Source organism: Sorex araneus, chromosome 5 (assembly GCF_027595985.1).
Source record: "Sorex araneus isolate mSorAra2 chromosome 5, mSorAra2.pri, whole genome shotgun sequence".
NCBI classification, from domain to species: domain Eukaryota; kingdom Metazoa; phylum Chordata; class Mammalia; order Eulipotyphla; family Soricidae; genus Sorex; species Sorex araneus.
In genome coordinates, this window is record NC_073306.1 from 47,429,106 (window position 1) to 47,451,032 (window position 21,927).

Sequence of the window (21,927 nt, forward strand, 5' to 3'; positions counted from 1 at the left end):
TGTCTCGATGTTTCTTTGCTTTCCTATTTCCACTCTGGAGAAGCCTGTGTTCGTTTTGTTTTGTTTTGTTTTGTTTTGTTTTGTTTTGTTTTGTTTTGTTTTGTGGCCACACCCAGTAATGCTCCTGACTCTGCGCTCAGGGATCACTCCTGGACTCAGGGGACCATATGGAGTCCTGGGGATCAAATTTGGGCCAGCTGTTGCAAGGCAAGTTCCTTACCAACTGCACTATCCTCTGACCCTGCCTCCTGTATTTTTTTTTTTTTTACTTTCTTGACTTTTTGGATCACAACTGGTGATACTCAGGGGTTATTCCTGGCTCTGCACTCAGGAATTACTCCTGGTGGTGCTTAAGGGACCATATGGAATGCTGGAGATCAAACCGGGGTCAGCCACATGCAAAGCGCTGCCCATTATACTATCTCTCTGGCCCCTCCTAAGATCTCTCTTGAACACACATGTCTCTCTCCCTCTCTCTCCCCTCATATTTTTCTAAGTAAGTTTCAAAAAATACTTTCTTGCTTCAGAAAAAAAAATTAAAGAAAAACAAATGTGACTAGGATAAACCAATACTTTAACAGGATCATCACATTTTCAAAGGTGTCTCTGGCTTACAAATTCTTCAAGTTCTATGTATACAGATACTAGAAAGTAAGGCTTATGTTAAATTATCTGGGGAATGTTTTTATTGTCAAAATTATCAAAACCACAATGTGAAACTATTAAGGATATAAAAAATAAGTAACCTAAATTGAAACAATCAGTGGATATTTAGGGAACAATGTATGTATTTTATACCCATCAATGTGTTATAGAAGGAAAATACACATCTGTTTATGATATAACAGAAGATAGATCTGTATTCTACTTGTGTTTATACCGAAACACAATCAATTCAAGATTCTAAGGGGTTGGAGAGATAGTACGGTGGGGAAGACACTTGCCTTGCCTGGGTTTAAAATCCCATATGGGGGGCTGGAGAGATAGCACAGCAGGTAGGGCGTTTGCTGGGTTCGATTCCCAGGTTCCCATATGGTCCCCTGAGCACCTCCAGGGGTAATTCCTGAGTGCAGAGTGGCCTCTGTGCATTGCCAGGTGTGACCCAAAAAAGCCCCCCAAAAAAAATAAAATCCCATATGGTCCTCCAAGCAACACCAGGAGTGATCCCTAAGCTCACAGGCAAGAGTGAACCCTGAACACTGCTGGGAGTGGCCCAAAATCAAACAAACATTTGAAGAGGAAAAACCCTAATTTTATCTTTCATGGTCCACAAAAACTATACCTCTCCTGCTGGTACTCAGTCCTGCAGTAGGTGCATTTCACAACAGGGTGTGCGATCCGACATTCCTGAAATGAAAAAAAATCACTTTAAAAGGTGGTCAGAAATGGAAACAGCTTTCAGGAGGACAGAGAAGGCCTAAGAGACCTTAAAAAAAATCTGGGCTTAATTTCTTTCCCTCTATAAGTGCCATCACTATCCTGCATTGATACAGAGCTCTGTAGGAATTTACATGCAACTACTGATTAAAAACAAAATTTGTATGAATAAGCCTTTGACTGGGAATCAGAAGCCCTGAATTCTAGCCCTGGTTTGGCTCCTGTCACTGTGTAATTTTTAACTAGGTTCACTTGGGAAATGAAAGTGCTGGATTAAAACTGCTTACATATCTAAAATTTCCTTAAAATCCAGCAACAGATGAGTATGTGTATAAACATGGATGCATAATTTTGTTAGGGCCAAAAAAAAAAAAAAAGGCTTTCAAATAGTACAGTACTCAGGCCTGATGAAGAATGACAAGGCCATGGCCATTTGAGGAAACAGGGGCACCCTATCAAACACAGACTCTGGATTGATTATCTGCGGCTATCTCAACGTCACTTTGCAAAGGCGTGGTGACTAATTCACTTAATTAGGCAAAGCAGGATGAAGCGACTTAAAACGAAAAAGAGAACTTGGACCTTCAGGGGTATAAAAAAAAAAAAACACCATGATCGACAACTGACTAGAGCGAGGAGAGAAGGTCCCCAACTGGATGCTGAAAACTCATCCTTCTGATACAACTGATTGTACACTTGATTTTGGGGCCTTTCTTTCATGTCTCCCCGCCTAGGACTAGCTGGAAATGGCCCGCGAGGTGCCCGAGTTCGAGACACTCCTGCCGGCGAGCACCCGACTCCGGAGCTCAGCTCCGGGCAGGCTCCCGGTGCTCGGTCCGAACAGGCGGGCGCGGCCCATCAGGTGCAAGCAGGGGGACTCGCGGTTCCCTCCCCCGACCTCCCCGGGTCCGAGAACAATCCCCCGCGGTTGCTAAGCACCCGGACACGCCAGCCGAGGGGGCCTAGCCTGCGTCCCGGGCTCCCCCACGCTCCCCGCCGGCCCTCCGCAGGGGGGGTGCGGCTCCATAACTGGGCGGACCTGCCAAGCCCAGCCCTGAAGTCCCCACTGGGCGTCCCCGGACAACCCGGAGCTCTGGGCCGCAGCTCCAGGGTCCCGATCCCCGGCCGCCGCCCCAGCCCGCGCACCTTGCACAGCTGCTGCCCCTGAGACAGCGCCTCGAAGGGGAAGCGCTGGTGGCACTTGGTGCAGGCGTAGAGCGCCGCCATGTCTGGCCAGGGCCGTGCTGACCGCCCCGCCGGTCCGGCCCGCGGCTTTATCTGACAGTCGGAGGGACAACCTGGCGACGGCGGCGGCAGCAGGCTGCGGGATGCGGCAGGCGGGCGGGCCGGTAGGTACGGGCGTACCAGGGCGGACAGAGGGCCTCTAGGGGCCCGTTCACCGGTTTGCCCCGACGTCAATCAAGCACGAGGGGGCGGGACCCAGAGCTTCCGACGACAGTGATTCGTTCCGGAGCGGAGTACGCCACTTGTGACGCGCGAGGCCCCGGTTATGTAAAGCTCAGTCACGCGGGGGCGCCCTAGGAGACACAGTCTCCCGCCCGGTAACTACGCAACCGGCAGGCTCCGCCCCATTGGAGCCTTTGTTCCCACCCTTGCCCCGCCTCCCCCGACCTCCGGCGCAGCCGCGCCTCTCGCGATAGCTCCGTGGAGTTGTGAGGTCTCGGTTGCCATGGAGCTGGCCTCGGGGAGTCGCTGCGGCGCTGTGCGGCGCAGGGCCGCGCTCTTGAACTTGATCGTGGCCACCACCCTAACCCTGGTGGACTCGGGGTGGGTGCGCTTGAAAGAGCCCCTCCATCAGCGGGGCAGGAGGAGTCTGCACAGTGCTCTTGGTCGGAACGCGAGAGGAAACCAATGAAGCAACTGAAGTGGGCTCAGCAGTGATCAGAGAGCCCTGAAAAGCGGGGAAACACTCTGAGTCATTAGGCAGAGAAAGGGAACCCCCAGAGCCCCGGTCGGAGGTGGAAGAGGAGTGCAGGAGTAAAGACAGCCCCTCCAGGGGAAGAAAGAGAGAGCGGGATGTAATGGCCTGAGGTCAGCTTCCAGCGCCTCGCTAGAGCAACCGCCTCGTTTCTTGGCGACGGCAGGCTCGAGGGGCAATCCACGCCCTCCTGGCTCTGCCGCTCCCAGCAGCTTCCAAGCTGATGCCTATAGCCCGTCCAAGGAATTACGGGCTTCTTGAGGCTTTGGCACAGCCTCCATAGAGCTGATCTGCCCAAGTCCGTGCCCTATAGTTGGTTGCTCTGAGTTTAGATTACAATTGTCTCGCCAGCCGCGTGTGCAACGCGAATTGCAGTTTTACTTAAACCTGCTTTTTTTAAAAAAAAAAAGTTGTTCTAGATCCCTGCCCCAACAAAGTTTGTCCGGTCTGAAACCCAAAGTCAACTTCCTCCTTGTGGATTTGCCTAAAAATATCTTTAACGAAGATTTGGACTCTGAGTCAGAGAACTTTTGGTCCAAAGTCACTGCTCCACACCTACTGGCTATGTAACCTTAAACTTTTGAGCTTTTCAGAGTTTCAAGGTCTCTATGTTTCTCACCATTACTGAACTTATCAGAACCTCACTTCCTCAATTATACAATTGGGTTGTTGTGATGAAAAATAGTACATGGAGGCTAAGTGTGGGAGGAAATTGATTAATGGTTAAGGGAAATGTTTTGGCACTAAATAGAGGTGGTGGCTGTACCAAATTGTGAATGTATTAATCTGCCACTGAATTGTTCACTTTTTGTTTTGTTTTGGGGCTACAGCCAAGCAGTGCACAAGGTTTACTCCTGGCTCTGCACTCAAGGATCATTACTCAGGGATCTCCTGGTGGGCCCAGGAAATTATATGGGCTGCCAGGGGTCAAACCCAGGTTGGCCATGTGCAAGGTAAGCACCCTGCGCTGTACTGTCTCTCTGGTCCCAATGGAATTGTGCTCTTTGTTTGTTCGTTTGTTTGTTTGTTTGGGGGCCACACCCTAAAATGCCCAGGGATTACTCCTGGTTTCGCACTCAGGAAGTACTGCTGGCGGTGCTCCGGGGACCATATATATATATGGAATACCAGGGAATCAAACTAGGGTTGGCCATATACAGAGCAAATGTCCTACCTGCTATACTATCTATCACTCCAGTTCTGGAATTATTCACTTTCAAGTGATTATTTTTTGTGAATTTCATCTCAAATTATTTTTTTTTAAAAACCCACAGATGTGGGCCTAGGACCCAGACTGCCTAGTATTAAATCCTTATTCTGTCATTTAGAAACAATATGACTCTGGGCACATTAAAACAAACAGGACCAGAGAGATAGTACAGTGGGGAGGGCACTGTCTTGTATGCAGCCAATTTGGGTTTCATTTCCAGCACCACATATGATCCCCAGAGGCCTTCCAGGACTGATCCCTGAACACAAAGCCAGAAATACCAAATAACAACAACCAAAAAAGAAACAGATAAGTGGCTGGAACTTAATGTTCTAGGTTAATATTAGCTATATGTAGAGCAAACTAAATTTCCTTTAGGGAGATACCTGTACCCTAAAAGAAATTTAACATGTGAACAATCTCTTTTCTACTCACTCACACAGACCATGTGCTGAGATACTGAGCTCTGCTGCCTATGCCTCTAGTTCAATCCCCAGTGAGAAGTTTGACAACTGCCCAGTGACTAATTTTTTGTTCATTAGACTTTGGCATTATGAAATGCAAGGACCATAAGTAGGTCTTCTGTGTCCTCTTAAGGCAGGGTGAATCCATCCATTCAAATGAAAGTTCGTTTACACTCTTGTTTTATAAATTCATTTTCTGTCAACCTTATTTCCATTCACTGTTTTAGTCTGTGAAAGGGCAGAGCAGCAGTACAAAAAGTAGGACACTTACCTTGTATGAGGCAGACCTGGGTTCTATCCCTGGCACAAAACCCAGGTCTCCTGATCACCCCCAGGAATGGTCTCTAGGAATCATCACCAGGAATGATCCTTGAATGCAGAGCCAGGAGTGAGCCCTGAGCACAGCCAGTGTGGGCCAAAAGCCACACACACACACACACACACACACACACACACACACACACACACACACACACACCACACCACACCAAAGAAAAGCAAAAGCCAGAACAGTCAAAACCCCTTCAAAACCTTGGTGCGTTCTACCGGTTCAGTGGCCTGAGCAGTGAAAGCCGCAGATCAGTGTATAAGGCTGGCTGAGCACTCCTGTCTGCAGAAGGGAACTGCTGGGTTAGCAGAGAAGGCATTTGCACCCTTTAGTGCAGTGTGCAACCTCAACCTGAGTAGCAGTGGGCTCGGGAGCTGGAGCAGTTCATTCACCCAGGCCACAGCTTTTCCAGCTGCAGCTGCTCTTCCTTTCCCATCTCAGTACCTCTATAGGAGAGATCAGGCATGACTTCCCACGGGTGTTCATGGGAGATGGTACCTCAGCATTGCACAGACCAGCACCCACCTATGGCCTGCCAAGTGAGCTCCTTTGTTTCAGAGATGGCAATGTCCACATAACACAGGGGGAGACTGTGTTACACAGAGCCACGAGGCAGGTTAATATAGGATGCCTCTGTGAGAGGCGGGCGGTAAGCACAGAAGTCTCGGCATCTAGAAATCTGCCTGGATCTGGTTGGTGAAAGTTCCAGGAGTGAAGTGGCAACAATGAAAGTGGCTCCCATGGCAGCAGAATCTTAGCACAGTCCCCTGGCCATGTTGCTGGACAAGAACACACTGACACCAGCCAGTTATCATGGCAACAACGGCATGAGCTTCCAGCAGAAGTTTCTCTCAGGTTCTTTGCAGATTTTGGATGTAGGTGCCACCACTTTGTGCGGAGGTACTGCTCCAAGGTTTGTGCCTCTAAGTGGACTCCTGCTACAAGGAACTTGAGGACCTCCTCCTCCATATGCAGGATATCAAGGGCTCTGGACACACTAAGAGCTTCCTGCTTCCCTTCAAGTACAAGGGAGAACAGATAGCATCGCATGATATGGACTCCGCTCTGGAAGTACAGAAAGTACTTTTCAAACTTTTTAAAATGTAGTGCCCGGGCCTCAACACGTAAGGCATGAGTTCTGCCCATAAACTACATCCCCAGCCTCCTTTTTATTTATTTATTTTTGGCTCACTCTACAGTGCTTGGGGGTTACTCCTGGCTCTGAATTCAAGGGTCACTCTGGGAACTCTGAGGTACCAGGTACCATAGGCATCTTGCATGCAAACTGTGTTCCAGTGAAAACAGCAAGCTCTCGAGTCCCCCTCCCACACTTTAAAAATTTTTTTTAATTTTTAATTTAATTTTATTTTATTGCTTTTTGGGTCACACCCGGATGCACAGGGGTCACTCCTGGCTCTGCACTCAGAAATTACTCTAGTGGTGCTCAGGGGACAATATGGGATGCTGGGAATCAACCCAGGTCGGCCGCGTGCAAGGCAAATGCCCTACCCGCTGTGCTATCGCTCCAGCCCCTTATTTTTGCTTTTTGTGCCATACCCGGCAGTGCTCAGGGCTCTCTCCTGGCTCTGCCCTCAAGAATCACCCCTAGAAATGTTTGGGGACCACTGGTGCCAAGGATTGAGCCTGGGTTGGCTGTGTGCTAAGCCAACTTCCTGACCTCTGTACTCTCGCCCCCACCGCCATTTTATTTATTTTTGGTTTGAGGGCCACACCCAGGCCCCCAAATGCTCAGGAGTTCCTCCTAATTCTGCTCTCAGGAATTACTCCTGGTAGTGCTCAGGGGACTATGTGAGATACCAGAAACCAAGCCTGGGTCTGTGGCATGCAAGGCAAGTGCCTTACCCGCTGTACTAAGCCTCCACCCCCAGCAACCATTTTAAAAATGACTATTTTCTGTGCCCATTCTCTGGCTCAAGCCCCAAGAATACATTGGTGTGTGAACAGATATGATTCCTGCTCATGTACAGGTGTCATGACAAAGCCAAATAGGAACTGGAGAGAGAGAATATAGAGGTTAAGGTGCACTTTTGGCACTGCATGGCTCCCCAAGCACAGTTGAAAGCAAACCTTAAAACAAAGAGCTTGGAGTAGCCCCTGAGGTATGGCCCCAAAGCAAAATCAATCAAACAAAAAACAAAGAGAGCCAAATAGAAGGGTCTGTGGGTGAAAACAGTGCAGGGATGGAGAAACAGCTGGGGTGGAGGAAGGCTGGAGACCTCACTGGGTAGAGTCAGAGAAAGGTTTCCTAAGGAGTTGCCAGGACCAGAAGGATTTAGTCATATGATTCAGCCCAGAACACTCTGGGGAGAGGGAAAGTAAAGCCCTGGAAGTGGCATTGTGCTGGGCATTTTTAAGAAACAGGAGAGACCAGTGCCGCTGTGGTCGTTGGACAGAGAACAAGGAGAGAGCTTGTCTCCACGGAGAGTCTATATGTGTGTGCAGAGACAAAAACACTGATGTGAGTATGCACACTTGTTCTCAGTGTTTATCTGGGATCGCACACACTTATTGTGATACCAGAATCACAGGCAGTGCTGAGGATCAATCATGTGGAGTGGTCCGAGAATTGAACTTGGGGCCTCATGCAAGCCAGACACTCATGCAAGCCAGACAGGGGTGCTACCAGTGCTCTACCACTGAGTCACAGCCTCAGGCTCTTAGAGCTTTATTTGTGAATTGGCTTTTGGGTCACACCCATGGTTATTCATGAGTTATTCCCAGTTCTGTATCTCAGGGGTCACTCCCAAAGGTGCTTGGGCAAAGGAGAGAGAGAGAGTAAAAGGGAATGTGCCTGCCACAGAGGCAGGGTAGGGATGGGGTGGGGGTGGCGGGAGGGATACTGGGAACATTGGTGGTGGAGATGTTTGGGCACCGGTGGAGGGGTGGGTACTCGATAATTGTATGACTGAAATATAATCACAAAAGTTTGTAAGTCTATAACTGTATTTCATGGTGATTCTTTGAAAAAATTTAAAAAATGGAGCAATAGCACATCGGTTGGGCGTTAGCCTTTCACGCGGCCGACCCAAGTTCAATTCCTCCGCCCCTCTCGGAGAGCCCGGCAAACTACCGAGAGTATCGAGCACGTGCGGCAGAGCCTGGCAAGCTACCCGTGTGTATTGGATATGCCAAAAACAGTAGCAATAAGTCTCTCAATGAGAGACATTACTGGTGCCCACTCGAACAAAATCAATGAGCAATGGGATGACAGTTCGCTAAAAATAATAATAATAAAAAACACACCTAAACAAACAAACAAAAAAAAGTAAAAAAGTGCTTGGGGGCCACACAGTGCCAGAAATTGAACCCAGGCCATTCACTTGCAAGCATGCGCTCAGCCTGTTGAGTTATGTCTCTGGCCCCGAGTGTCACTTATTTAATTTTTTTGTGGGGGGAGCCACACCCAGCTGAGCTCAGGGCTTACTCCTGTCTCTGAGTTCAAGGATCACTCCTGGCAGGCTGGGGAGCCTTATGGGTTGCTGGGGATAGAACCTGAAAGCACCTGACTTGCTGTACTATCACTCCAGCCCCTGACTCACATTTTCTTTTACTCTTATTTTTTTTTGTTGGATCACCATGATATACAGTTATAAACTTTCATGATTACATTTCAGTGATACAATGATCGAGCACCCATCCCTCCACCAGTGCACATTTTCTACCATCGTTGTTCCCAGTGTCCCTCCCGCCACCCCCACCCCACCCCACCCCCTGTCTCTGTGGCAGGCACATTCCTTCTTACTCACTCTCTACTTTGGGGGATTATGGTTTGCAATACAGGTACTGAGAGGCCATCATGTTTGGTCCTTAGTCTACTTTCAGCACACATCTCCCAGCTGAGCGATCCCTCCAACCATCATGACTTAGTGGTCCCTTCTTCATCCCAAAGTCATTTTCCAGTTGGGCCCTTTTGCAGCACATGAGGCCTGCTTCCAAGCTGTGGAGTCATCCTCCTGGCCTTTATCTCTACTGCCCTTAGGTGTTAGTCTCAGTAAGCTACTTTATATTCCACAAATGAGTGCAACCTGACTCACATTTTAAAAGATCCCTTTGGCTGATGTAAAAATCAATGAGATGAGGAGGCAAGCAGGGAGACCCATTAAATGACCAGAGATCCTGGTGACCGGAACTAGGAAAGAAAAGGTGAAAAATGGCCAAATTTGGGATGATTTTAGGGAGGAGTTTGGGGGCCATGGTTGGTATTCAAGGACTACTCCTTGTTTAGTGCTCAGGGGTTGCTCCTGGCAATGCCCGGGTGACCATGTCATACCAGGGACTGAACCCAGATAAGCACTCTACACAGATGCATGGGCACTGCCATCAGGAGGTGGACCCTGGAAGTACATATGAACACCCAAGCGACACCTAAGGAACACTCTAAACAGGCTGTGCCCAAGCCACACAACTAAGTGAATGCATCTCCTGCCAGCACTGTGCAAGCACCGAAACTAAGGGTCCAGCCCCTGCGAGCCCACCGCCAGGCATGCAGGCATCACAGCCATCCACGAGCAGCACCCAGGCAAAACAACAGCAATAGCAACAATGGGAAGGGAAGTAGGAAAAGTGCATCAATGTAACTGCCACCTGGAGAGGGCCGCCTTTAGAAAGGAAAGAAGTGACCAGCTGTGTGAGAGGCTGCTAAAAGCTTTGGCAGGGTGCATTGTTCAGTGACCCTGAAGGAGTGGTTTCACTGGGTTGGCAGGAGGAAAAGGCAGCCGGGGGATGGATAAAAGCAGCGTAGGGGGCGGGGGAGAGAACCGAGAAGCATTTAGAGGACCTGGAAACAGCAATCAGATGCTGTGGGAGCGAGAGGAGATTTGCCTTTGGTTCAGGTGGTTCTCAAATGGAGGCCCTTATAGCTGAGGGGAAAATTGATGATGCAGGAGAGTGAGGAGAGATTTGCGGGAACAAAGTGGGGAGGAACCGGATCCTGCATATAAGGTGAAAGTTGGCTGTGGCAGTGGCAGCAGGAATAATTTAAGGTTGCTCCCACGCACTCCCCAGGGATTGTACCACACCTGTTCTGCTCTAGGCCATCGGAGGGAAAAGTCACTTACTCCCCCTCTGCCCCTCAAGCAGCAGGAATCATGCTCTTTGGGGCCAGAGTGAGAGTCTAGGGGACTGAGGCATTTGCCTTGTATGTGGCTGACCTAGGTTCCATCCCAGGCACTGTATATGGTGTATATGGTCCCCCAGAACTGCCAGGAGTGCCCAGAGCCTGGAGCAGCCCCCTGAGTAACTAAAAAAAAAAAAAACACCAACCAAAGAGTAGCACAGACATTCATAAAATAAGATAATAAAAAATAACATAACATAATAAGAAAATAAAATGCTTATTTTCCTTTTTGGGCCACACCCAGAGGTGCTCAGAAGCTACCCCTATTTCTGTTTGGGGTCCCTTTTGAATGCTAAGAAGACTATGCAGTGCCAGTGACTGAACTGGAGAGGTGGGAACTGCACACACATTAACCCCTGTGTTCTCTCCAGCTCAGATGGAAGGGTTTGGACCACACCCAGTGCTGTGAGTGTTGCTGAGGATCCATCCTGAGTCGGCTGCTTGAAATGCAAGTGCCTTAATCCCTGTACTATCTATCACTCCAGCCCTTATTTTGTCCCTTAATTTGCATTGAACTCGATGCTTAACTCTCCAAAATTCATCTGTAGATCTAATCCCCAATGTGGGCGATCAGGATCAGTTGGGATCTCTGAGAGATGGAAGACTGAACCTCATCAATGGGACCAGTGTCCTAGTAGGGTCAGGGTTGTGTCTCAGCCATAGAGCACATCCCTTGCTGTGTGAGGCCATGTCCAATCCCTGACACCAAAAATATAAAACTAAAAAGGTCCCAGAGAGCTTCCTTGTGCCTTCTGCTGTGTCAGAAAACAGTGACAAGACAGGAACAAGAAAACAGATGCTTGGGGCTGGAGAGAGAGGACACTGGAAAGGGTTTGCCTCGCACATTCCCAGCCCAGGATTCCATCTCCAGCACCTTCTCCAATTCCCTGAGCCTTGCCAGGAGTGATCCCTGAGCACAGAGCCAGGAGGCTCTGAGCCCAGCCAGATGTGACCCAAAAACAAAAGAGAAAGGAAAGCAGATTCTTATCAGACAGGTCCTTGGATGCTTCGATCTGGGACTTCCCAGCCTACAGATCTATGAGACTAACCTTCTGTTTCCAAGACACACCATCTATAGTCTTCTGTTGTGGCAGCCTGAACTGCCACAACTAAGGACAATTATGGGAAAATGTGTTGCTGTCCCCTGGGCCACGCAGGCCAGTTCCCTCCAGTGAGCTGCTTCTCTATTTGCATGGGTGAGGCTGTGCAAGAGGAGCACCGTTGGGGTCAGTAAGATGTCCTTGGGCCTCTTCGCTTTCTCCATTCATCCAATGTATGCTCATCTAGTGCTTTTCTTTGGGAGGGAGTTTGGGCCACACCCTGCAGTACTGGGAGGTACTGGGAAGGGCAGCTATAAACCCCAACACCTCAAACATACTAAAAGAACAAAAACCCTTTAAATTGCATGAAGATAATTAATCCTTCACAATAAAGTATCATTTGGGGCACCGAATTATAGCTGAGGGGGACCGGTGAGAGGGGACCTTTGGACGGTGACAGAAGGAAGCTGGTAATAAAGTGATTGGTGTGGTTTAGCAGCACTGTGTGCCTGAAACACTAATTAACACTATTGTAAAGCACAGTGCACAGTGCCTAAAAAATTTCTTTAATTTGGTGGGGTGATTCACACCTCAAGGTGCTCAGGGCCACTCCTTGCAGTTCTCGGGAGATGTGTGCAGTGCTGGGGATGGAACTCAAGGCTCCTGCGTGTAAAGCAAGCTCCAGCTGTTTGCACCGTCTCCCCGGTCCTAGACGATGTTGTCTGAGAGACTTCAGTCAAATAAATGCTGCGGTTGTCAAGGCCAGAGATGTGGCTCGAGTGGCCGAGGCCCTGGGCTCCATCCTCCACACAGCACCGCCTCAGAGCACTGCCAAGAGTCAAGAGATGCTGACAGAAGAACACAGCATCGACTTTTTTTATTGTGGAAAGTGATTTTGTGATGTTAGTGATTCTGCTGAAACAAACTGAAGAAAAATACATTCTAGGTGTCAACGCCTTTCAGACAAAGATTGCCTGAAACTCACTTGGAGTGACGCAAGTGGGTTCCTTGCTGGTTCACAAGGGTGAATATACATCACAAGGAACCACAGGGACCCGGGAGGTCAGGAAGAGCCTCTGTAAGAGCTAGACCAGGATCAGGGTCTTGGAGAAAGGGCCTGGGAAGTGAGGCTTTCTTTAGACTAGCTGTCAGAAAGCAGAGGTGACTATGATTAGGGCTTGATCATCTTGATAGAGAACACAGGAGGAAGATGTAGCAGCCATTTATTGTAGCTAAGGGAAGTTTTTGATATGTGTGGGTGGGACAGGGACTGTATTGTTGTCTACGCTAAGACAAAATATAAAGCAGCCTTGTTTCGTTTCATTTGATCATAGTCACAGCTTCCCAGCTTCCCTGGCAGGTCAGTATTCTGTGAGATCATTTATGTTAGATAACAATGCCTAGTTCTGAGTGCCAGGCCAGCCTCTTTTTCTTATTCTTCTTTATTATGTGGAATGAATCTGTAACTTTGGATTATGCAAATATTTTTTGTCCAACAGAAGCACTCACTCACATGTGTACTATGAAAATTAAATTGGGTCCGGGATGCCAGAGCAATAGTGCAGTGGGCAAGATGTTTTCCATGCACATGGATGACTCAGGTTTAATTCCTGCCACCCAAAATGATCTCCTGAGCCCACAAAGAGTGATCCCAGAATGCAGAGCCAGGAGTAAGCCCTGAACACCATGGGGAGTGGACCAGAAGCAAACAAAAATAAAATTAAATCGAGGGGTTGGAGCATTAGTACATCGGGTAATGTATTTGCCTTGCATACAGCTGATCTGGATTCATTCTCCAGCATCCCATGTGATCCACCAGGCCCCATCAGGAATGATCCCTGATCACAAAGTCAGGATTAAGCTCTGAGCACTTCCAGCTGTGCCCCACCCCACCCCCCAGAAAATAAAATAAATAAATCTGGGGCTAGAGAGATAGTATAGGGATTAAGGCCTTTGCCTTGCTTGTAGTGGACCAAGGTTGTAGGGAGCCATTTTACCTTACTGATCTTATCCTGTCACTATTTGTTTAATCACTAGCTAACCCCATAGCACACCTAGCAAAGGTTGCCACTCCTAATCTTACTGATCTTATCCTATCAGCATTTGTTTATTACTAGCTAAATCCCGTGCCACACCCTGCATTTCTATTGGGGGTCCTGGCACCACCTCCTCCCAACAGGGAGGTATAAATACTGTAACTGCCATAGAATAAATGCCTTTTCTCCCTCCTCCAGGATCTGCGTCTGTTCTTTCGGCTGCGCCCTACGAAGGGTTCTCCCTGCTGAACAGAACGAGACCTCCACATTGACTTCCACACAAGGTTCCATCCCTTGCCCTTGCACCTACATGGTCCCCTAAGCACCCCTGGGCTGGGAGTTTACCCTGAATATTGAAATGAGCATAACCCTGAACACTGCTAGGTGTGGTTTCAAAACAAAAACAAAGTTAATTTTGGGGATCAGGAAATAGTTCATAAGGGGCTGGAGCAATAGCACAGTGGGTAGGGCGTTTGCCTTGCATGCGGCTGACCCGGGTTCGATTCCCAGCATCCCATATGGTCCCCTGAGCACCGCCAGGAGTAACTCCTGAGTGCAAAGCCAGGAGGTAACCCCTGTGCATCACCGGGTGTGACCCCCCCCCCAAAAAAAAGGAAATAGTTCATAAGCTGGAATGTATGCTTTGCAGGAAAGGCCCAGACTCAATCCCTTGCACTGCCACGAGTGAGCCTGAGTAGCCCCCAGGCACCACTTGGTGTGGCCCCAAATCAACCAAAAATTCAAATCTATCATTTTGCATTCTATTTTTTTTTTTTTTGCTTTTTGGGTCACACCCAGAGATGAACAGGGGTCACTCCTGGCTCTGCACTTAGGAATTACCCCTGGCGGTGCTATGGGATGCTGGGAATCGAACCCGGGTCAGCCTCGTGCAAGGCAAACGCCCCCCAGCTGTGCTATCGCTCCAGCCCACATTTTATATTCTTACTCATATAAAAACTGTCATTCTACATATATTTTTCATATGACAGTAGAATATATCTTAAATACATTTTTTTCTAATACTGAATCACATTCCAGACAATAGCTTTGGTCTTAGTTTTCAAATATAGAAATAAATGGTTGGTAGGATTCCATTTCTCGGTTCTCATGGGCTCTGCAGGTGGGAGAGGTGGGCCTGCTCCTCTGCCTTATTCTACTCAAGGTGACACGAACACACTTGCACTAGAATTCACTCTCGAAGCACAGAGCCAAAGAGATTCCATAGTGAGGGCATTTAATATACCTCCAGGCCAGAGAGAAAGTGCAGGACTTACGGCACAGGCCTTGTGTGCGCTGACCCTGATTTGATCTCCAACATCGCGTGATCCCCGAAGGCCGCCTGGGTAATCCCCGGCACCACAGGGCCTGAGTAGCACCACATCCTCGAACTCTTGAATTGAATGTTGGCCTAGAAACTCTGGGAGGGCCCCCGAAATGACCCTAGAAAGTCAATTGGGAAGCCTTTCCCCCACAAGAGATACCACCCAAATGCAGTGATTCTGAAGGTGCCCAAGGAAGCCCTGGGTGCTGAGGATCATTCCTGGGGCTCCTGCAGACACAGTGCCTGGCCAGCGCCCTGCAGGTATTACACTCCTCTTCCCAGCGCTCTGGTCCAGGCCATTTTCAATCGTTTTTTTTTTGGGGGGGGGGGTCACACCTGGATGCACAGGGGCCACTCCTGGCTCTGCACTCAGGAATTACCCCTGGAGGTGCGCAGGGAACCATATGGGATGCTGGGAATCGAACCCGGGTCGGCCTCGTGCAAGGCAAACGCCCTACCCACTGTGCTATCACTCCAGCCCTTCAATCCTGTTTTTGATTTTTTTTTTTTTTTGGTCTTTTTGGGTCTCACCCAGAGATGGTCAGGGATTACTCCCGGCTCTGGGCTGCTTGGGGGACCATGCAGGATACCCAGGATCGAACCTGGGTTGGCCTCATGCAGGGCCAACTCTCTACCACTGTACTATCGCTCCGGCGCCATTTCCATTCCTCACCTGCTGTACAGTGGCTTTGTACTATGTTAACTTAGGAAAGGGAGAAAAACGTTTTCTTAAATTTCCTCCTTTCTTGTTTTGGGTTTTAAGGCCTCACCTGGCAGTGCTCAGGGGAAGATAGGTGACGGTAGGTATTAAACCACATAGGTATTAAACCACAATTAGTCGTGTGGGAGGCAAATGCCTTAACCCCTGTACTATCTCTCCAGCCCTTTCCTGTGTAGTTTTGTTTTATTTTTGTTGTTTGTTTGTTTGTTTGTTTTGCTTTTTGGGTCACACCCGGCAATGCACAGGGGTTACTCCTGGCTCATGCACTTAGGAATTACCCCTGGCAGTGCTCAGGGGATCATATGGGATGCTGGGAATCGAACCGGGTCGGCTGCGTGCAAGGCAAACAACCTACCTGCTGTGTTATTGTTCCAGCCCCCTCCTGTGTAGTTTTGAATGAGCCTGGGCCACAAAAGAAGATTTAGGCCAGGTCTGAAGAGCAGCAGTGAAAATGCAAGACTGTGTGCTTGGAAAGCTAGTGCAGGTGAGGCCCTGTGGTGGCTCAAACATGTTTTTACCAATCTGCTGGCTCCCTTCACTGGGATCAGCAACCGAAGCGCCCCCTGCTACCTCCTTGTTCCTCCATCCTCAGTCCCCCCCCACCCCCCCACCCCCGACTCCAGGCCTGGGGGCATGTTGATGAAGGTTAATCAGTGGTTTTGCAACTGCCGCCAAGTTGGGAGGCTTAGGAATGGGGAGTGATCAATGAGAGATCTAGTTTCTCCACAACCCAGTTTGGCCTTGCCCTCTACCACTCGTTCATCTCTCAGAACTGCCCTGATGGTTTCCAGTCCAACGCCAGCGGCCTAGTTTGCAAGTCTCTGTCCATGAACCACATAACCTGCACCCAAACCTAAAAGAGCACGTGGCTGTTATCAATTCTCAGTCCCTGTCAGTCCGCATGGTTCTACTGCTTTAATAGAACACTGCCACTCCTGGATTATGGCAATTGACTCCAGACTGGTCCCCTGTTTTTTTTTCCCTGCCCTCCTTGGTGGCCGGAATGATTTTGTTCAAGGTCACCTCTCATGCCACTCCTGCTCAGATCCCTCTTATAATTTCCCATCTCTGAGCAAATGCCAGAATCGGCACTTGAACCGGGCCCGATTCAGTGTCGATGTTTCCCAGAAGTCCACATCCTCCTTGCCTCTTCTCCAGACATTACTGGCTGCTTCCGCCTCATCAGTATGTGCTATTGTTTGGCACGAACCCCATTAAGCCTGCAAGAGTGGGAACTGCGCTGCTTTGGCACTCTTCTCTGACCCAACCGGACCTATGAAGACTCTGGTTTCCCCAGCAACAGCCCAGTGGAACAAATTAACACACTTCCAGAGTGCAGGCTGCTAAGACCCTGTTGGCGCCATGAGACAGACAATGAAAAATTGCTGACAGATAAATTCCTCACCCTTCTTCCTTGTTATCAACGCTCCCAAGACATCGTGGTTCTATATGACCTCGCTGAAGAGATTCCATGACTGAGCAACTGACTCTGACTTTTGCGGGACTCTGGCCAGCTAAGTAATGTGTCAGCTTGTATTTCTTCCCTTCCTTCTCTGCTTCATTTCTCTTTCCCCCTCACTTTTGCTTCCTTGGGATTGCCATCTCCAAGGAAGCATTAGCATTCAACCTTTGATTCAGGCTCCATTTTCCGGGGAAGAGAGGTTAGTATTTAGTCCCAGAAGAGATTCTTAAAAATAGACTTTTTGGGGGAGTGGAGAGATAGTGCGGGAGGTAAGGTATAAGGCACTTGCCTTGCTTGTGGCTTTAACAGCTGCTTGCGGCTACAACGTAGCTAACTCAGTTTGAATCCCTGGCACCACAGAGGATGTCCTGAGCCTTGCCAGGTCATCCTTGAACACAGAGGCAAGAATAGCCCCGAGGCACTACTGAGTGTGGCCCCCAACCCCCCAAAACGAAACATCTTTTAGGGTACCGGGGAGATGGCTTGAAGGGTTGGAGTACTTGTTTTGTATATGGGAGTCAAGGGTTTGATCCCTGATACCAGTTCCCTGAGTACCATGGGGGGGGGTGTGACCTGAAAAGAAACAAAAACAAAAATATCTAGACTTTCAGGGTATGACTTTTGTGCTTGGGTGTTTCATGTGTGTGAAGGCAGAGGGAAGCCATGATGGGAAGTAAGTGGAAGAAAAATAACCTTGGCTTTCAGAAGATGTCGCCATCATCAAAGTATTCCCTTGTGAGGGGCTGGGGGTATATCTCAGTGGTAGAGGGCGTGCCATAAATGTCAGAGACTCCCCTCAACACACAATCAATCAGTCAATCAAACAAACTTACTTGTGGGGAAAAATAATGACAGAGCAGAAAATCACATCCAATAGTAGGCGGGCTACCTATAGCTGCAAAGGATCCTAAATGCTTTAGAGTTTAGCTTTCGGCTAGGCGAGCATTGGGGATTTTCATCATCCCCGCTGATGAAAGAGAAAGACAATTAGGACAGTAGGGAGAACAAATCTAAGACTCACTAGCTCAGTTTGAAGAGCTAGAACAGTGGGTAGAGACCTGGGTTGTGAATACTGCGGGGAGTAAATCCTGAACACACAGCCAGGAGAAAGCCGAAGCTCATCTGGGTGTGGCCCAAACCTCATTCCCCCGCAGCAAAAGGACTCCCTACCTCATACCCTGTTCTCCGTGTGGCAGCAGCAGCCCCTTGTCTCTTGTGAATGAAGAACAACCGCCCTTTTCTGAGCCTCTGCTATGCTCTCTCACAAGGTGCCTCCTTGGCTGAGTTTTCTCTTGAAGACACACTCCCACCACAACCTCACCACAGTGGTCAGTTCCCGGCACAGCCTTCGAAGGAGGTGAAATCCTTACCTGGGAAAATAAGCTTGAAGTCCGTGAAATCCAGAGACCTGGCTCATCTTTATGGAGGTGACCTTGGGGGTGAGAAAGCATGGGTTGCTGATTAGAGGGTGGCACATAGGGAGTATTGTCCAGGATGATGTCCCACAAACTCAGGAATCTCTCTCTCCCTCTCCCTCCCTCCCTCCCTTCCTCCCTCCCTCTCCTTCCCTCCCTTCCTCCCTCCCTCTCTTTCCCTCCCTTCCTCTCTCTCTCTCTCTCTCTCTCTCTCTCTCTCTCTCTCTCTCTCTCTCTCTCTCTCTCTCTCTCTCTCTCTCTCGTTCTTGGGTCATACCCACAGGTGCCTACTCCTGGTGGGGCTCAGGGATTGAACCCAGGTCAGCCCCGTGCAAGGGTTGGGCTGCACACCCAGCTGTACTCAGGAGTGATGCTGGCAGACTTGGGGGACCATACGCAGTGCTGGAAATGAAACCGGGGTTGGCCGCATACAAAATAAGCACCCTGACCTCTGGGCTATCTGTGGCCTCAGGCGTGGACACTCATGCACGGCTGTCTAGAGCTGCTCTCTGACAGTTCCCAGAGATGAACATCCTCAGCTCCTTCCCTCCACTCATCACATCAGGGGATGGGGTCTACGTGTCGCCACTCCCGCCCCCGCCCCAAGTCTGGACTGGCTTTGTAATTTGCCTTAACTAACAACATGGTTCCAGTTTCAGATTAGCCTTGAAGAAGACTGGCAGCTTCTGTTTCCTGCCTCTTGGATGCCAGCCACCGTGGAAGAAATACAGCCACATTGAGACCCTCATACTGTGAGGAAATGAGAATCCAATCACACGGACACCGGCTGGAAGGACGTGAGAGCCGCCATGCGGAGACACCGTACTGAGAAGGAAGGCTGCCCGGCCAGCCCCCAGCTGTCCGCCCGCCCCAGCTGAGGTGCCGTGTGTATAAATGAAAGAGACATCTTGGACATTTCGCCTCCTGCCATCTCCATGTGAAGTAGACAAACGCCCAAACCTAGATAAAAGAATGGTGAGAAACAATAAATTGCTGTGGCTTTTTAAGCGTTGTGGGCAATTTCTATTTAGCACTAGGTCCGTGAGCCATGGTCTTCATAGCTTACAAGAAGAGTTCCTTAAATAGAAAGGCCTACAAGGAATGAGGTCCAGATACTAGGGCTGCCATAGAAGAGTGCTTAAGAAGAGGTCAGAGTTGGGGGCTGGAGTGATAGCATAGCGGGTAGGGCGTTTGCCTTGCACGCAGCCGACCCAGGTTCGATTCCCAGCATTCCATATGGTCCCCTGAGCACTGCTAGGGATAATTCCTGAGTGCAGAGCCAGGAGTGACCCCTGTGCATCGCCGGGTCTGACCCCCAAAAATAATAATAATAATAAAATTTAACAAAAAAAGAAGAGGTCAGAGTTGAGGGAAGTGACCATCAGACCTGAGAACTTAACACCTAACTCTATTTCCTAGGAGGCCCCAGAGCACACTCTTCACCAAGATGATACGTTTTTGTCAGGTACAAGAAACTCACGGCTGGAGCATCTTCAAGGCTTGTTGGCATCTGTCTTTGTTAGGCTGGGTGAACAGTAAGACATGCTACTGCAGAACTGGATCCCTGATATCAATGACAGTTTGGGGCTCCCAGAATGTGAGATGTATCGTCCAAGCCAAGTGAATTCCTGCCAAGACCAGAATAATCAGAGGGTGCCTAGCCCTACCCGATTCTATGGTCAGATGATTATGCATCTGGGACGGGTGGACAAGTTGACAAGGTGATGCTTCAGTTTTACACTAAAAATTGAAAATCGGGGGCAGGAGATAAAGGAGGTAAGGTGCCTGCCATGTAAATATCTGAGCCAGGTTTAATGAACAGCACCCCATACGGTCCTCTGAGCAGCACTGAAGAAGAAGGGGAAGGGGAAGGGATGATGGAAAAGGGAAGAGGAAGAGGAGGCGGAAGTTACCTTGATTGTATATTAAATATACTCCCAACCTTTTCCCAAAGGAATCTGCCACCATTTGTGGGGATAACTGTATTGGGGGAAAGGAGAAAATTCTAATTTTTCCGAGGTTGTTCAAGATCTGGAATTCGAGCTGACACAGAAACTAAGAGACACAGAATACCGTCATCTTTCCCAGTTAGAGCAGGGACTCAAGGGGGCCAGTCAGTACATAGAATTGAGTTTTCGTCCAGTGAGTCCTATAGAAGCTGGCAGAATCCTCCCATTGATTCCTTGATTTGAAGTAAAGCCTAATATTAGTAACAGTCAGGTAAGAGCCAAGTCAAAACTCCTGAAACTACCTGTATTGTCAGGGTTCTTCAAAGAAAGAGAACTAACAGGGTGTGTATGTACTGATAGAAGAGAAGTGGTTCATTTTAAGATATTAGGTAGGGGCAGAGAGATAGTACAGCAGGTAAGACACTCGCCTACACACAGCTGACCTGGGTTTGATCCCTGGCGCCACACATGGTCCGCCAACTCTTCTAGGAGTGATATCTGAGCACAGAGCCAGGAGTAAGCCCTGAGCACAGCCAGGTGTGCCACTCCCCCACCCCCACCTCATGATATGAGCTCATATCATTGTGGAGGCCACATGTCCATAATGTACAGGGTAGGCCAGAAGGCTGGAGGCCCAGGGAAGAAGTGACGTTACAGTTTGGAATCTACGGTAAGTTTTCAGGCTGAATTCCCTTTTTTCTGAAGGCTTGTGACCCATTGTCTGAGGCCCACTCACATGCTAGAAGTTCATCTGCTTTACTCAGAGTCAACTGATTTGAATGTCACTGTCATCCCGTTGCTCATCGATTTGTTCGAGCGGGCACCAGTAACTTCTCTCATTGTGAGACTGTTCCTGGTTTTTGGCATATCCAACACGCCATGGGTAGCTTGCCAGGCTCTGCCGTGCGGGCGTGATACTCTCGGTAGCTTGCCGGGCTCTCCGAGAGGGGCGGAGGAATCGAACAGGGGTTGACCGAGTAAAAGGCGAACACCCAACCGCTGTGCTATCGCTACCTTCGTAGCATCTGTATTAGCGTTTGACCAATATCTGGGTACTGAGGTTTCGCAAGTCAATGCGTACAATCAAGCATCATCCTGTCCCACTGTTGATTTTTTTAGTGTTATTGCTGCTCTGATATTTTGCCTGAAGTTTTGCTTCCCTTGTTCACCGTCATATCCTCATTCAGTTGACTGGCTTTCAGGAAGACAGATGAACCATAGTAGATGATGGATGGATCATTGCAAATTTTTGTTTGTGTGCTTTTGGTCCACACCTGGCTATGCTCAGAGGTTTCTCCAGGTTCTGCTCTCAGGAATTACTCCTGGCCTGGCAGTGCTTGGGGGATATTACTGAATACAGGACGTGAACCTGGGCTGGCTGCATGCAAGACACATGGTACCTGCTGTGCTGTCTCCTCAGAGGGATCATTGTAAATTGAATCCCATGAGAGTCCCAGTCAGATATTCTCTACTGAATGAGATACATTGTATTGTTTGCTTTTGTTTTTCCGGCCCCAGCTGGCGGATG

At 49.0% G+C, this 21,927-nt stretch overlaps 1 protein-coding gene and 1 long non-coding RNA gene across 5 annotated transcripts in view; one reads left to right on the forward strand and one right to left on the reverse strand.

Moving 5' to 3' along the window:
• Positions 1 to 2,782, reverse strand: part of FAM76A (family with sequence similarity 76 member A) — a 36,255-nt gene extending 33,473 nt beyond the window's left edge. For all 4 annotated transcript variants that reach the window (XM_004603498.2, XM_055139469.1, XM_055139468.1 and 1 more), the window contains exons 1-2: positions 2,524 to 2,782; positions 1,283 to 1,347 (exon numbers count right to left, since the gene is read on the reverse strand). In XM_004603498.2, coding sequence (XP_004603555.1) covers positions 1,283 to 1,347; positions 2,524 to 2,604 — 146 coding nt within the window. In that variant the 5' untranslated portion in view covers positions 2,605 to 2,782. The remainder of the gene's footprint in view (positions 1 to 1,282; positions 1,348 to 2,523) is intronic.
• A 14,161-nt stretch (positions 2,783 to 16,943) lies between these two features.
• On the forward strand, positions 16,944 to 19,309 carry LOC129404916 (uncharacterized). Its single transcript, XR_008630248.1, has 3 exons — positions 16,944 to 17,091; positions 18,304 to 18,462; positions 19,104 to 19,309. It is a non-coding gene; the product is annotated as an uncharacterized LOC129404916 (long non-coding RNA).
• The last annotated feature ends 2,618 nt before the right edge of the window (positions 19,310 to 21,927 follow it).